General features: G+C 40.7%; 1 protein-coding gene across 4 annotated transcripts in view; it reads left to right on the forward strand.

Annotated features, from left to right (window-relative positions):
- cita (citron rho-interacting serine/threonine kinase a) overlaps positions 1-16596 on the forward strand; it is a 50395-nt gene that overhangs the window by 20244 nt on the left and 13555 nt on the right. For 2 of the 4 annotated variants that reach the window (XM_033626615.2, XM_078166954.1), the window contains exons 15-36: positions 229-282; positions 377-430; positions 775-915; positions 1054-1182; positions 2052-2147; positions 2567-2683; positions 3671-3780; positions 5414-5588; positions 8585-8782; positions 9032-9085; positions 9560-9757; positions 10023-10216; positions 10909-11044; positions 11224-11328; positions 11690-11830; positions 12060-12167; positions 12271-12463; positions 13438-13599; positions 15634-15771; positions 15876-16056; positions 16146-16237; positions 16420-16524. In XM_033626615.2, coding sequence (XP_033482506.1) covers positions 229-282; positions 377-430; positions 775-915; positions 1054-1182; positions 2052-2147; positions 2567-2683; positions 3671-3780; positions 5414-5588; positions 8585-8782; positions 9032-9085; positions 9560-9757; positions 10023-10216; positions 10909-11044; positions 11224-11328; positions 11690-11830; positions 12060-12167; positions 12271-12463; positions 13438-13599; positions 15634-15771; positions 15876-16056; positions 16146-16237; positions 16420-16524 — 2881 coding nt within the window. Of the gene's footprint in view, positions 1-228; positions 283-376; positions 431-774; positions 916-1053; positions 1183-2051; positions 2148-2566; positions 2684-3670; positions 3781-5413; positions 5589-8584; positions 8783-9031; positions 9086-9559; positions 9758-10022; positions 10217-10908; positions 11045-11223; positions 11329-11689; positions 11831-12059; positions 12168-12270; positions 12464-13437; positions 13600-14459; positions 14484-15633; positions 15772-15875; positions 16057-16145; positions 16238-16419; positions 16525-16596 lie in introns of all 4 variants that reach the window. The other 2 variants (XM_033626614.2, XM_033626617.2) reach the window with 2 other exon arrangements.

Raw genomic sequence — 16596 nt, forward strand, 5'->3', positions numbered from 1 at the left:
GAGGTCACATGGTCAAAGCGTCTTGGATGCCTCATTTAGTGGCGTTCTGGATGCACCTGACTGGAATGATAACATCTCTCTTGGGGATCCTTCATGAGGAACTAGAGGAAGTTTATAGGGAAACTGCGGCCCGGGCTGCTGTGCTTATCCTTTGCCACTGCAACCAGCAGAAGGCAGATGGATTGTACTTTATTGATCAGTCTCTACTATATGCCAATTATTTTTCAGGCTAAAGAACAGGGCAAAGCCGATGTGGAGGAGCTTCTCTCTAAACTAGAGAAGGTAACGAATAAGGCTTGTAACATTGATCTTTATGCTCAGAGCTGCAGTAACTCCAGAGTATCTTGAATGAGTTCACTGTGCTCTGTTTTTTCAGACCAACTCTGAGCAGCAGGTGAAAATCCAGGAGCTCCAGGATAAGCTGTCCAAGGTAAAGTATTGTTGTAATGGTTACTGTCATTATGTATTAAGAAAACATTTAGTTGAATATTTGGGTATTTTATTTGATTTTCAGCAAGATTATTTCCTTCTTTAACCAGAACGAATGAATCCTTTTCATTTGTTATCTTTTCTAATCCTCTGAAAAGCCGATCAATACAGAGTGTGTACACAGAATTTAGCAGATTTTCATATTTCTGCAGCCTGCTGTCATCCTCAGTTTGTTCCCTAGACTAGCTTTTCTCTCAGTGTCCCAGTGGGTAGGAATTGTCCAAGCATATGACGAGGTTTGTCTTGGGATCCATTAACAGCCTTTGACCTCCTGACCTCCCCCAGGCAGTGAAAGCGAGCACAGAAGCCACTGAGCTGCTGCAGAATGTTCGGCAGGCCAAAGAGCGGCTAGAACGAGACCTTGAGCGTCTGCGAGGCAAAACCGACTCCAGTGACACTTTAAAGCGCCGCCTGAGAGAGACAGAGGTACCAGAGTGCACCCACAATCCTGAATCATGCAAATGTGTTAAATAATACTGGTTTGTTTGTTTAAACCCTGCATTCTGTACTTCAGTGCAACACTTTGTGTGGTTATCCTTATGTTATTCTTTTTTGGTGTGTAAGCAGGAGGGCAGGAAGACCCTGGAGAACCAGGTAAAGAGGCTGGAGATGGTCGAGCGGCGGGAGAATAAGCTGAAAGATGACATTCAGACCAAATCCCAGCAGATCCAGCAGATGGCTGAAAAGATCCTGGTGAGAGAACTACAGATAAGGCTTGCTAATACTCTGACCCATTCAACCCCTAATTCCACCCCTCCCATTCATCCTGCCCTCTCCCAGTCGTTTCCTCACCAGTTATCTTTGCACACACATGCACACACTACACACACTTCTGTTTGAAGAGCTCTTTTGCCAGCTGAGCCTTTACAAGTGGCTACTAGTCAACTGGGTCCATTACATACAGAGATTTTTACATACGCACGCTTTTGCTGGTGTCAGCATGAGCCAGCACCGCTCCAGCCGACTTGTGGATTTCCATTTTTTCAATGCAAGTTTCTCTATTTCTTTTCTTTTTAATGTTTTTGATGTATAAGTAGAATTATTAGAATAGCTTTCACTCTGTTTTTTGGTCCCGGTTTTTTAGGCTACATTAACATTATGTTTATTAGTATTTGTACTGTACATTGCACCTGAAATTCTCACTCTTTGTGCATTTATGTTTAACACACTCATAGATTCCATTTTTCAGCGTTTTAATTTTTATATTACAGTGTGATGCACATATTTATACACATTTCTTATATTTCTTATTTCTATTTTCTCTCTATATTGTAGCATGATGCACATATTTTTAGCATACTTCATATTTTACTATTTTCTCATAATGTCTCTATGTTTATATAAGAGCAACTGCAACGTAACCCAATTCTCCCTCCAGGGATCACTAAAGTATATCATATTCTGATTAATCATCACTGTGATAGTTTGTGTGTTGGTGTGTACACACACAGATAGCTATGCTGCATCATTAACATTAATGTGAGAAATCTGTCGTGTATTTTTGGACTTATGGTTGTCGTGTTAGATGTGTACAGTCGTATTTGAAATGCTGCTCCCTCCAGGAACTGGAGGAGAATCTGAGAGATGCTCAGTCAACAGCCCAGAGGATGGAAACCCAACTGGTTCAAAAGGAGAGGCTTTATGAAGACAAGATCAAGGTGGGCAATCCATATGTTGTCCAGGCTACTGAACACTGTATATCTGAGAATGTTCTAAAATAAGTGTAGTAATTCTTAGTCAGTGCTGCCATTTTAGATCACTGTTGTGGTGTCATTTAAGTCAGAGCTGTCACATGCTTTACAGCGAGGTTTGACACCACACTAATTACTGCTTCCATACCAGGTTGCACATTTACAACTAAGTCAGTATGTGATTTTTTTTTAATGATGTGTTTAATCAGACAGCAAATTGCAGATTTCAACTTCGGGCTGGCACAATATCAAATTTTCACTACACAGTTATTCTGGCCAAAATATCACAGTTATTGTCAATAACCAAGACCCCTACTTCAACCTAAACGTTAATTTGTTGAATCAACATTAGCATGTGTATTATTTGCTGGTTCTGTCTGATGAAGGTTCTGGAGGCCCAGATGAAGGTGGACCTGGCTGACAAGGAGAGCCTCGAAGCCAGAAGGGCTCAGCAGGAGGAGGAGTCGAGGGAGAACTGCAAACTCATCAGTGAACAGAAAGCGGTAAGAAAACACAGCAGGCTTATTAAAAATGAAATCTGTTACTGCATTTGCTTGTACATTTTCTTCTGAAGTGGGATTTAAAAAAAAAACTGAGGGATTTCAAGTTTTGCATATTCCCACTGTCTCTTTATTTTAAAATTCATTTTGCAACAGTAGAAACAGCAGCAATAATTAGAACTGGGCGATATGGGGTAGATCAGATATCACAATATTTTTGACTAAATACTTCAATATTGCAACGATACCGTAAGGTTGACTATTGGTGCTTTCACTAAATATTTACTCAATGATTTTTGGATAATCATCAGTAATGTGGACTTAGTGAGTAAAGCAAATAATAGAACAGCGCTTATCATGTTAAGATATCCAAAATTTGAGACAACATCTAGTCTCATATCATGATTTAGATATAATGACGCTAACTGCCTAGCCCTGTATATAATTTTCTATTTTTTTCCTTCTCAATTAGATTATAAACTGCAGTGCACCGTATGAGTCTTGATGGGTTAAAGTTGTTTGTACACAGGATGCCTTTTCATTCTCCACTGAATTTGTTATGAGAATTTGAAAACTAGACTCCGTCGGTGTGTTTTGTGTCTTTACACAGTAATTTGTTATAGTGGTTGAAATGTATTGGAATGTACAGTTGGATTAAATTGCAGCATACTTCATGTTGCACTATAAAGCCCGAGCTCAAGTCCTAATCTGGTTAATGTGGTAGAATTGAGGCAGTTAAGGAGCTTTTAGAGGCAGTCATCTGACATTGACAGTAGAAGATTCAGGCAACACCTTAATGGACTCTAATAGGATTTTACTGCAGCACAAAATTCTGTTTCCTGTAAAAGAAATAGTGCTGCTGCAATACGTGTGCACCATGAGTCTAAGGAGGATTGGGCTATCATTCAAAAAGGGGATATATTCTAGCATTTTGGTGTGGTTGTTGGGATGTGACTTCCACCATTTCACTGTGTCTCCCTCTTCCCATAGACCATTAATGCTATGGATTCCAAGATGAAGAACCTGGAGCAGCGCATCGCTGAGCTGTCAGAGGCTAACAAGCTGGCCGCTAACAGTAGCATCTACACCCAGAAGAATATGTGAGTAAACTCGACCACTCTGTGCCACTCTGTGCTTTCATGAGTGCCCCCACCCACACTGATTCTGTCTCTTCCGGCCTCCAATTGCTTCATTAGTGTGCGCTTAAATTTTTTTTGTACCATGGCTGATCTGTGTGCACATGGTGTATAATCTCTTTCTTAGTTTAAAGAGGCTTTAATCAACATTTTATGATGACAAACTCAAATGACAATATGAAAACAGTATGTAATATGAAAAAGGCCACCTGAATCTGCGGCTTCCTCTGAAGTTTACAGAGCTTTATAGTGAGTTTATGGTAATTGTTTAGCTGTCCAACCCACAACTTTACTATTTTGGTTCACCATCACAGCTCTCATAGTTGTTTTTAGGCGCAGCAGGGAGACATTATCAGCATAAAAAGCTTTAAAAACAACACTGTGTACACTGCCTGCTCCGCACCAAATAACAGACAGACACAGTTAACAACAAGCTGAGAAACATAGTAGAGCTTTTAGCAGCTAAAGAGACAGACATTTCCCCCAGGAGTTTGTAAGAAAGTGAATCTGAGACTTACATTCATTGGGAGACAAGAAACATGGCTTTAAACAAACGATGATTTTGCTCCATCATTTCTGGGAGTGTAATACAGTTTCGCCATATCAGCCTAAAAGTAATATGTTTCTGTTGTGTTCACACCATGTTTCTACTCCCAAAAGTGGCTCCCCAGCTTTAGCTAATCTTAAAGGAATACTTCACCCCCAAATGATTTTTTGTATTTTTTGTACCATATTGCTTACCTCATGTTTTGTTGAATTCATGAAGAAACTTTTTTCCCGCATGCCTCAATTGTGAACAAAGAATCTAAAGGGGGAGAAATTCTCAATAAATAGAAGTCATAGGTGAAGGTGTGTACAACAGCAAAACTATATCAAAACATCTATTTACAAACTCTCACACAACTCGAGCAGCATAATCCAAGTCTCATTTGTCCAGTCATGTGCTCAGTACTTCCTAAACAGGCCGCCCTTTCTGACTGGGGAACTGCACTAAAAGTGAAACTTATCTATGTCCTCTTCAAAGCCAGACTCCACTGACAAAAACAGTAATTTTACCTTGCTGAACACAGGAGCTGCTGGTCTACCACTGCCTCGATCAGTTAGTTTACTATTGTAGTATAGCAATATTGTGTGGCTTTCCTTTTGTGAAGGGTTAGTTCGGATTGCGACTGGATAAATGAGACTTGGATGGCATTGCATGAGTTGTGTCACAATTTGTTAACCAATGTTTTGATATAGTTTTGCTGTTGTTAAACGTGGTCTCACTTCAATTCAAGAAGTTTGACAATTTTTCGGTTCTTTGTTCACAGTTTAGGCATGTGAGAAAAACAAACTTCTGAGGCAAAATTTTAACATACATCAGTTAGCATAATTTAAATTTCATCACCTGAATTCACAAGGATTTGTTTTCTGAGATGACTTACATCAGTACATCAGGAGACATGTTCAAACTTTGTGGCTCACATTGCTAATTTGTATTCTTAAACTTCTAATCTAAAAGTTTTTGCATGGTAAAAGAATGCGATGAAACTTTTCTTTGAGATATGTCTACTTTTAAACAGGCAATGAAACAGGCATCTGTGTATATTTTCGTCAGGAAAGCCCAGGAGGAGATGATCTCAGAGCTTCGGCAGCAAAAGTTCTATTTGGAGTCTCAGGCAGGCAAGCTAGAGGCCCAAAATGCCAAACTGGAGGAGCACCTGGAGAAGATGAGTCAGCAGGAGCAGACCAAGAGAACCCGGCTGCTGGAGCTGGAGAGCAGGCTGCGTGAGGTGAGGCAACAGGAAGGAGAGATACAAGGCAAAATCCGTTGGCTGAAGATAAAGTAATTCACTTAAACTAGCACACAGTGTAGCCTTACATTATTACAATCCACAAAAGGGATTAAGGCAGCTGATCAGCTAGCAAGCTCAGATCCCTTTCAGATAAATAGCTAATTAAATACTGAAGGTCTGTAATGGCAACTCGCCATTGGGCCTGTACACAAGCTGTATCTGCTGGTCCAGTGGAGCCGACAGCTTTCATTTGTAATCTCTGAAACAATGTCGTTGACAACAGGTGTGAATATGTTTAACCATAAGAAAATAAAGCAGGACAATGACTCCTTTACATGCACAAAATATTCCAGCATATCCCATGTCTTAATTGGAAAATGCTACATTCCGAAAAAGGCCTAACTGGGAATATCCAAATGGAATATGCTGTAGATGTGACCTGTATCAAATTTGGAATATTGTCATACTCGGAATAATAGCAGAATAGTAATGTGTATGTAAACATAGTCATTGTTGTATGGCCAGCAAATAGTTTACCCTTAAATTGTGGGACTGAAATAAAAAACCCAGTGAAATGGAAACTACTTTTTCCCACTTAAAGCCTCTGTCCTTGTGTTACTTGATCATTTATCAGAGTATTTTTTACATTAATGTCCCTGTCTTTTCTCTCCCTGTAAAATAGTTTCAAATGTTTGATGACTCATCCTGCACTCAAGGGCAGTTACAAAAGTTCTTCCAATCAAATGAGACTTTGGGCAACTAGCAAGCCACACCGGTCATAAAAACCACACTTCACCAGTCGTAGTAGTTCCAGAGTAACATGGAGAGAGATGGGAAGAGATGTGTGTTGGGTTATCAGTGGGCCAAACCTTGTGACGGAGGTCTAATTCATTCCTCTGATCTAACAACATGGGTGTGTTCAGTCACGACAAAATGGTGGTTACTGTGAGCATTGAACACCCTGTTGTGTTACGCAAGCGCACTGCCTTTTAGTTTGGCGACATTTATATACACATTGCAGCTGATATGGTGGCAACTCTGACACACCCACCTAACAAGAGAAAATATATTTAAAGACAGAGACATGTCATTCAACCTGTAAACAGTAGCAAATTAGTGCACTCTGTTTTCATATTGAATGTGCCCCAAGTGACAGAGGTGTTTGAAGCCAACAGTCCGCTGTAGCTCCGTGTCGTGATAAACTCATAAGCTGATAAGCATAACTGATAAGCCCACCCACTTTTTTAGTGGTATGGTCTAATGCCAAGGATTTGATTCCCTTCTGTATCTCTACATGGCTTGAATATTCTGTTTCACAGGGAAAAACCTCACAGTACCGGAGCTAAAGACTCTTCGACTTCCATTTCACTGAGACTTTAAAGCGTCCATGCTGTCAAAAAGCAACCAGACGTATCCTTGAGCGAGATGCCATTCATCTCTCAGCTCTGGTCTGCAGTCTGACCTCCCTGTGAAAGCTTTATAACTTTGTACAAGAAATGAAGTCTAACGTTGTTACACTGAGGTTAATTAAAGGAAACAAAGAAAAGTCTTTGTTTTTTTGTTTATTTCAGATGTTTAAACTAGAGTTAGGAGTTTAAAAGTGCTTAATGTTTCTCCGCAGCTCAGGGAAACACACCACAAAATCCATTAGCTGTATGTGCACCCGGTGCGAACCCAGTCTATAAAAAGCAGTTTTGACGTAATTGAGAACCACAATGCCCCCCTTTTCCTGTTTGAGAGCTCTCACCCCCCGCTGTGCTGTCTGCCGATGTTACTGGCGGACAACCTGCCGACTGGATGTCATATATCTACCTACACACACTCTTCCCCACTGAGACGTGATACACAGATTGGCACTAATTGCTGGCCGTTCTGCACCCCCACAGACAAACACACACACTGTCCTTTCTCACACACAAACATGCACTTTCAGATGGGATCCACCGTCCAGTCTCTGTAACAATCAGAGACATATGGAGAGTATAAACGCACCCCTGTGTGTCTCAACTCTGTTTTGTTTTAGGACCCTTTACCAGCACAGTGTGCATGCTTTCTTTTAAAAAGCTTGAAAAGGTCTTAGTTTTTTTTTCTAGTTTTAGGCCTTAGCAAGTATGACAGTTTAAATCCAATTATGTAGTTTTCACCATGCACTTTTAGGTTTCACAGCGTTGTCCAATTTTTGTTCTTAACCATAGAGTTTGCATTTGCATTTTTATATCTGCTAGTTGAACTTGTGTCCCCCAGACATCCTCTCTAATTATTCTCCTTCTGTCCTTATTCTTATACTGCCCACTCAGCTTTTTCAACACCAGAAAAAAAATCCAATTGGGTGCTTTGTTTCATTACTTTGCTCTTTTAATTGGTCTTCAATGTATGATGGCATTAAAAAAGTTCCTGAACAGTCTTGAAATTGGCTGTAACCTCCTGGAAGCAAAGGTAGCCTGTATGTAGTTATAAGAGTAACTGCAAGTTTGAATTTATATCAACAATATGAGAACATGTCAGCACAAGACACAGCAAAAAAGTCACAATTCTCTGATTTTAGCTTCTTAATTGTGAATATATTCTGTTTTTTTACTCTTCTACAACAGTAAACTAAATATCCTTAGGTTGTGAACAAAACATGACATTTGAGGACATCATCTTGGGCTTTGGGAAACACTGATCGACATTTTTCACTATTTTCTGTCTTTTTATAGACACAAACAACTAATTAATTATCAAGACAATCATCAACAGATTAATTGACAATTAAAATATTCATTAGTTGCAGCCTTTACAGACAGACGTGGGTCAAATGGTTTCAAGCAGTCCTCTATGTTGATTTTAGCCAGTTTTTTCTGAATCGCCCTGACATCCTAAAACACCAACTGAGCTACTACTCTGTCTGAGCAGGCTAAAAATGCTGAAAATGATGTGGGAATACAATCTATTTCAGGTCTGGTTTACACTACGATACACACAGCATTCATCTTTGTCCTGTTTCCTTTCAGATGGGTCTCGAACATGAAGAGGAGAAGCTGGAGATCAAGAGACAGGTGTCAGAGTTGACCCTCTCCCTGCAGGAGCGCGAGTCCCAGATTAGCAGCCTGCAGGCTGCACGTCTTGCCCTGGAGAGCCAGCTGCAGCAAGCAAAGACTGAGCTGGAGGAGACCACCGCTGAGGCCGAGGAGGAGATCACCGCCCTCAGGGTAAGACTAACACGTGCAAACACATATGTACGTAATCGGTGTCACTCATAGTACTACAGGTGCACGTACATCTAGAACAAAAATACTCACGTGAGTAATCTGTGTCATGCACGCAGCCGTAGGGAGGGTGTGTGTTGTTTTCAGTCTATTTTAAATACTATCAGCAATACATTCTTCTCCCTCTTTGTATCTGGCAGTCAGATGTGGTTGGTTGTATTTTTGCTCTTCATTTGCTTTTGTTTTTCACAGAATCACAGAGATGAAATTCAGCGCAAGTTTGATGCCTTGAGAGACAGCTGCTCAGTAAGTGCTGCCACAGCCTTTTGTCTCTGCTTTCTGCTGCAGTAGAACAATTTTTCCAAATGTTTCACAAGACTGTAGTCTGCTGAATCAAATATTTGGCAAGGAAGCACAGCTTGCTTTTGTAGAACATTCTCAAACTTTCCACACAGTACGGTACAGTACATAATGTTTTACATATTTCAAATCACCTCCTTCAACCTTCAAATAAAATGAGATGTTATTTGATATTTAACTTATTTAATTAAACATCATTTTCTAATTCCTACTTGGCCAACACAAGTCTCTTACTGCTGGGATTTTGAAAATAATGTCACTATCGGTGTACACAATACTGTCATTGTAAAGATGTACATTTTCAGCCTAGCTGTGCGATTACCTAAATACTTTGCCCCTGGCTTTTGTGCCCAGGACTTAAAAATAACTGTCCACCTCCACAAGCAAGGCTAACAGCTCTACCTGTTTGTGTTGCCTCAGGTGATCACTGACCTGGAGGAGCAGCTCACACAGCTGAGTCAGGAGAATGCTGAGCTGAACCGCCAGAACTTCTACCTGTCCAAGCAGCTTGATGAGGCGTCAGATGAGAGGGAGGACCAGCTGCAGCTCAGCCAGGAAGTGGACAGGCTGAGGAGGGAGGTGGCTGACCGCGAGATGCACCTCAACAACCAGAAACAGGTAAGACACACACACACACACACACACACAAATACTTGAAAGCTCGTGATCATAATTAACTGTAATAATATTGTAACAAGTTGTGTTTTAAACCTATTTATGCTCATGTTCCAGACCAAAGATGTGATGCATCATATCATGAAGCCTTAAATACTGAGACTGTGAGCTGTCACTGAAAATGCAGGACAGACAACAATCACGTGGTTTCGCCCAAAATAATGCTGTGAAAGATGTTCTCTTCAGTTTTGCTTGTTTATCCTCCCAGAACATTGAGACACTGAAGACCACATGCAGCATGCTGGAGGAGCAGGTGGTGGAGCTGGAGTCTCTAAATGACGAGCTGCTGGAGAAGGAGAGGCAGTGGGAGGCTTGGAGAGGTGCCCTGGAGGACGAAAAAAGCCAAGCCGAGAGACGCACCAGGGACCTGCAGAGACTGTTGGACAATGAGAAGCAGAACAGGTAACATACAAACATGAACACTTGAATTTACACACTGTATTATTTTACTTGAGAATGACTGTCATTACATATATACATCAGAGGAATACTTGACGACCATTTGTATATCTGTTACTCACGGCATGTTACCTTGAATTTGTAAAGAAACTATATTTTCCTTGCATGTCTCTGGTGAATGAAAAATCCAAAATCGTAGTCATAGGTGACCACATCAACAACAGCCAAGCTATCAGAGCATTTGTTCACAAGCTCACAACTCGCGCAGTAGATGGGGCAACTGAACTATAAGTGAAAATCTATGGTCTTTTTTAAACCAGACTCCATTGACAAAAGTGGTAATTTTACCTTGTTGAACACGGGAGCTGCTGGTCTACCACTGCCTCAGTTGGTAGTATGTTTGGTGCTGTTAAAGGTTAGTTCAGATTCAGCACAGTTACATGATAAAACAAACATACTACCAATCAAGGCAGCGGCAGACCAGCAGCTCCCGTGTTCAGCAAGGTACAATTACTGCTTTTGTTATAGAGTCAGGCTTTGAAGAGTGTAGAAACAGCTGTTCAATAATTTCAAGAATATTCTCAGTGTTTGGATTCTTCGTTCACTTGAAGGCATGCAAGAAAAACAAATTTAACTTATAAGTATTACTTTATATTGTATTGCTATTGTAAGAATTGTTATTGCGCTGTTCACAGGCTGCGTGCAGACCAGCGCAGCTCTGAATCTCGCCAGGCAGTGGAGCTGGCAGTCAAAGAGCATAAGGCTGAGATACTGGCCTTACAGCAGGCCCTGAAGGAGCAGAGACTGAAGGCAGAGAGTCTGTCTGATACTGTGAGTCACAAGTGTTTACGTGTCTTTGGATTATGATCCAACTTTAACCACATCTTCAGTCCTCTTAGAAGGACAAATATTTGTTTTAATTCTGAGAGAGAAAATCCACACTGTGTTTGTGGAGGTGGAATTTATCTTTCAGATGTCACCATTTAACATGCACTCACATGTTCTCACAGCTCAATGATCTGGAGAAGAAGCACGCCATGCTGGAGATGAACGCCCGCAGCTTGCAGCAGAAACTGGAGACAGAGAGAGAACTGAAGCAGAGACTGATGGAAGAGGTAGACAGTGAAATGCAACCACATAGACACACACCTGGATTTATTACATTTGAAATACATACATGTTATGAACTTGTTCACTATAAGTCACTCATTCAAAAACATGTACTTTAAATAAAAGTATTTTAAGTACATTTCTTTAAACAGTTGGCTAAAATGGTGTCTTATTTGGGGTCTGTTTGAGACACATCTCTTGGGTAAATTATATTTGCTACCATTCTGAAATGTGGATGGTTTCCGTTTTTAAAAGTGAGAAAGAAAAATGAATGAATAAATAAGCTTAAATTAGCTTATACAGGTTGCATTATTGACATAGATCTGATTTCCTAATTTAAGTATCTGTGTTCTTTTGTCCCCACAGCAAGGGAAGCTGCAGCAGCAGATGGACCTTCAGAAGAGCCACATCTTCCGTCTGACCCAAGGTCTGCAGGACGCCCTGGACCAGACCGACATGCTCAAGACGGAGAGGACCGATCTTGAGTACCAGCTGGAGAACATACAGGTGCTTAATGCGATACCTTTGCTATTTGATGAAATACAGCATTCTCTAGGGAGAGACGGAGCCCTAGTTAGATATTAGAATATAGCAGCCAGTGTTGGCATGTAACAAGGTATCTTGGGGGGACCAGAAGGAAGAAGGAAATCCTAATTCATGGGAGTTCAAAGGGAGTTCTTTTAAAGTTGACTTCAGAGGTATTTCCCTGTCTGAAGATCTGTTTTCCTTCCTGCAGGCTGTATACTCCCATGAGAAGGTGAAGATGGAGGGGACCATCTCCCAGCAGACCAAACTGATTGACTTCCTCCAGGCTAAAATGGACCAGCCCACCAAGAAAAAGAAGGTCTGTGAAAACATAGTAGATTAATAAACAGCTTCTATCTGAAGATACGTATGTATTGTATTGTTCTCTTATAGTATTAACAAAATCTTCCTATTTGGAATAGGGTATATTCGGGCGGCGTCGAGAGGATGTAGGCACCACGACTAACGGGGCACTGGCTCCACAGGCTCAGCCAGCAGTTCCTATGCAGTATGGTGACATGAAAATGGCTTTGGAGAAGGAGCGCTCAAGATGTGCAGAGCTGGAAGAGGCTCTGCAGAAGATGAGGATAGAGCTACGATCCCTTAGAGAAGAGGGTAGGTCCCAGCCTGACAGTGAAGTGTGTTTACATCTCTGTTGTCGGCCCTTACTATCACAGACAAGTTCAGCTGCTACACTTCATAAGATATTCTCTTTATATTGTCTTTAAAATCTTTTTTTGTTAAAGGGGACACTATTTTGTGAGATCAGTATCCATATTGTTGTGTGACGGAATGAAGTCAGAGAAAATCTTTTGAGCCAAAAGTCGGTATTTTATTGGCTGGCTTGTTTTTATCAGCATCTGATATTCACAGAAATCAAAATGGCTGCTGAGAACAAAACTAAAACCCATTAATCTAAAAATAAGGCCCTAATTGTATTAAAATGTCTTAAATCAATATTTCGAAAGCCATAAATGATGTCAGATCTTTTTTTTTTTCTTCAAAAAGTTCTTGAAGAGTCTTAAATCTTACTTGCCATCAGTTGCTGGAACCCTGGATCGGCTCATAGAGAGAAAATGGTTGATTTTTTTTTTTTTAAGTATGTGATTTACTTGCACAAATAATTTGCATTTGGTGTGAAAAGTCTTTCAGTCAGCACATTAACTGCACCAGATGTGCAACAGGCTTTATATCTCATGACATCCCTTAGCAGCAAGCAATGAGATGATACTCTGTAACTGACCCTAGATCATTAAAATCTTCCATTCTTTTTGACACAGAGGCACAGGGGTGTGTATTTTAACTTCAGTAATTATATTTTCTCATCAGAACTCATTACACCACAGAGAAATGACAAGCTAAGTCAGCTCATGAAATCCTGTGTCGTGTCTCTCCCCTTATCTGTTCCCACACATCTTTTTAACATAGTTGCCATGGCAGCATCTTACTCCCATTACTTAGATCTGCCAGGTCCTATGACATTTATATCAGAATCTATTCATTTTTCGGTAATGAGGTCAGATATTTTGCAGCCTAATAGCTATTACTGATCTAATATTAGATCGTTTTATTTGTTTATGGCAACACAGCGGCACATTTTAAAGCCCAGGAACATGTGGCTCCTTCCACGCCGGCACAGGCTCGACATCAGATCCTCATGTCAGCCATCGTTAAATCCCCAGAGCATCAGCCCAACCCCAGCAGCCTGCTCAACCCCTCCACCCGCTGCAAGGAGACCTCCACACCTGAAGGTTAGTCACGCACATTTACACACACACACAGACTAATAAACAAACACACTGGTAAACTCAACCAGCCTGAATTTAAACCGAGGATATCCTGCTATGGAGCTGTACAGCGTCCCCCATAGGAGTGTTCACCCTTATGCTATCAGTGTCGGCACAAATGGACTCTCTGTTCACTTATTTTGTTCATGTGGTGTGTTTATGTGTGTGTTTTTTCTATGGCCTGTCACACAGCAGGATTATGAAGTTAAATAAAGCTGGATAACTGTGCTCAGTACATGTTACACCTGGAGCTCGCTCCAAACCAGGGACATGGACTGAAGGACAAAACACTGTTTCGGTTTTATTCACTGTGCATTTATCCAGCTAACATTGTAACCCTGCTCAAGCCTGTCTCACAAAGTAAGAATAGTGGATTAGCCAGGTAACATTGGTTTTAATCTGGGCTTTGCACTATCACAAAGCTGAATTACCTTTTTAGGGATGGGGATGATCACCATGGAAACTGAACCTCTGTATATATCATAGCTGCTTGAGAGGTTCAGTGGATCATATCAGAATGTGTAAACAGCCCATCTCCTAAAAATGGAAAAACAGTTTCAAAAGGATCATCCAGTGACAAAAATACTGCATGCATGTGTAAATGAAAAGCTTCACAGACCAACTGAATCTCTTAATACCACAATATCATAAGTTATAATACCATATCATGTACTCTACTGAGACACATGTTTGGACGACAGTAGCCCGGCTAAAATGAACTCACCTTGTGACTCAGGTTCCTTACTGTCCGTGTTCCTTTGCTTTCACATAGTTATTGTTAGACTGCTCTCTCCTTTCTGTCTCTTTCCTCTTGCTCCTCACAGAAAAGAGGAGGGTCACCTTTGAAAGTAAGTTAGCAGTCACCACAGTGCGTCTCCTCACATGCACGAGCTCATCTTCATGCATGTTTTACTACACAAACACATGCTTATATCATACTGTACATCTGTCTCACTGTCCCATTGTCAGGCTATCTGTAACTTGACCAAAGACTTTATTGTTAAAGGTCAAGCTTAATGTGATGTTTTTCCTATTTTCAGCTGCATTCCTGGAGTCATAATTTAGATAGCATATGGTTGGATAGGTAGCTTTTCACGCAGAAACATTTTAATGCATTCCATGGTCGTTGGCATGCATAATGTGATTCTGACTATATTAGTATATTTGAATATTTGAAATGCCTAATACCTGAAGTTAGAAGTGATTCATTCATTATTCAAATTGCCCCATGCTGCTTGAAACAAAAAAACAAAATTCATGAACTTAATTCTGACTTTCAAAGTGATTTATATTTAAGTAGGGCTGTACCGAATGTCTTCTTTTACATTTGAAGCTTCAGCTGAGGTTCTGCAATGAAGCCTTGAATGTTTGTTGTCATATTTCATGACGTCAAAAAATCCTTGAACAGAATCCTCAGTTCGGATAAAGTGAGACATTAGATTAAGTGTATTTGTCTTCTTTTGTTAAATCAACTTTCTTTAATGATTAAATGCCATTTATGGTGCTGTTAGATGGCTGCTAGACCACCCTGTTAACACAGATGTGAGCCTCTGAACGCCAAAAAATATGGATTGATGCAGAAAATTTCATCAGATAAAAACATTTTGTGAATTTTGGAAACAATTACTTATATCCTTTTTCAATAAATGTTGACTTTTGGATTTTACAACACTCTGGAGTTATTGGAAATGTTTGGATCACATGAGTTGGGAACAATCCTACACAGCCACCACTGAAAACTGATTCTACAAACACTATAATACTAATAATCCCAATCTTTATCAACTGTGCAGAATTATGGTGTTTAAACCAAATAAACAGACATGCAAAAAGATAATTAAGCGCAGCATCAAACGTTAATGTTAAAAATGAAGCGTCTTAGTTTTGAAGTGTTTGGTACAGCCCTAGCTTTAAAACTGTAACAGAATATTTGGTGTCATATTTTTCTCTCCGTAACTCCTATCCCTGCCTCCTTCTTCTTCCCTTTTCGCTTTGCAGAGTTTGGTCGTCGTGTGAAAGAGAGGATGCATCACAACATTCCTCATCGTTTCACTGTGGGCCTCAACATGAGGGCTGCCAAGTGTGCCGTCTGCCTGGACACTGTGCATTTTGGACGACAGGCTGCCACTTGTCTAGGTTTGTATCAGGCACTGTAGCTGGTATTACTGAATGTGAAGATATGTCAGAGAACAAATTATGTCTTAACACTGCGATGTGAACTCCTCTTTGTTGTGTCATAGAGTGTCACACACTGTGTCACCCTAAATGCTCGCCATGTCTTCCGGCCACCTGTGGCCTGCCAGCCGAGTATGCCACTCACTTTTCAGAGGCCCTGTGCCGAGAAAAGGCAAACTCTCCTGCACTGCAGGTCAAAGAGGCCAGTGGGCATGTTCGCTTGGAGGGATGGATGAAGCAGCCTAGGTAACCTCAGCCCTTTAATACCGCACTGACCATGTACCATATGGTTTTTCCTACAGCTTTGACAGAAGTGTGCATTTTTCCTCACACAGAAATGGCAAGCGTGGTCAGCAGGGCTGGGAGAGGAAATATGTGGTGCTTGATGGAACCAAAGTGTCCATCTATGATAGTGAGCCCAGAGAAGGTCAGTACGTATGTTTGAATGGCTGTGTGCACATTGGTAATTGAGAAATACATTTTAATCCTGACAAAACTTTGCTGATCCATTCCTTAATGACATAGTTTGTAATCATTTAAGTCTTTATGTAACCATGTAGATCAATACAGCACTATCCCGCAACAAATGATGTGTTGTTTTTCCTGCAGATTATATAAAAGCTGAAGAGGAGTTTGAGCTGTGTCTGCCTGATGGAGAGGTGACTGTTCACGGAGCTGTTGGAGCCTCTGAGCTCATCAATACTGCCAAGTCAGGTACTGGATCAATACCACCTAATCCTGCTGCTCTCAGCCTATTGTAGGATTTTAAGTGTATTACCCTCTCCC

Source organism: Epinephelus lanceolatus, chromosome 1, assembly GCF_041903045.1.
Source record: "Epinephelus lanceolatus isolate andai-2023 chromosome 1, ASM4190304v1, whole genome shotgun sequence".
Taxonomy (NCBI): domain Eukaryota; kingdom Metazoa; phylum Chordata; class Actinopteri; order Perciformes; family Serranidae; genus Epinephelus; species Epinephelus lanceolatus.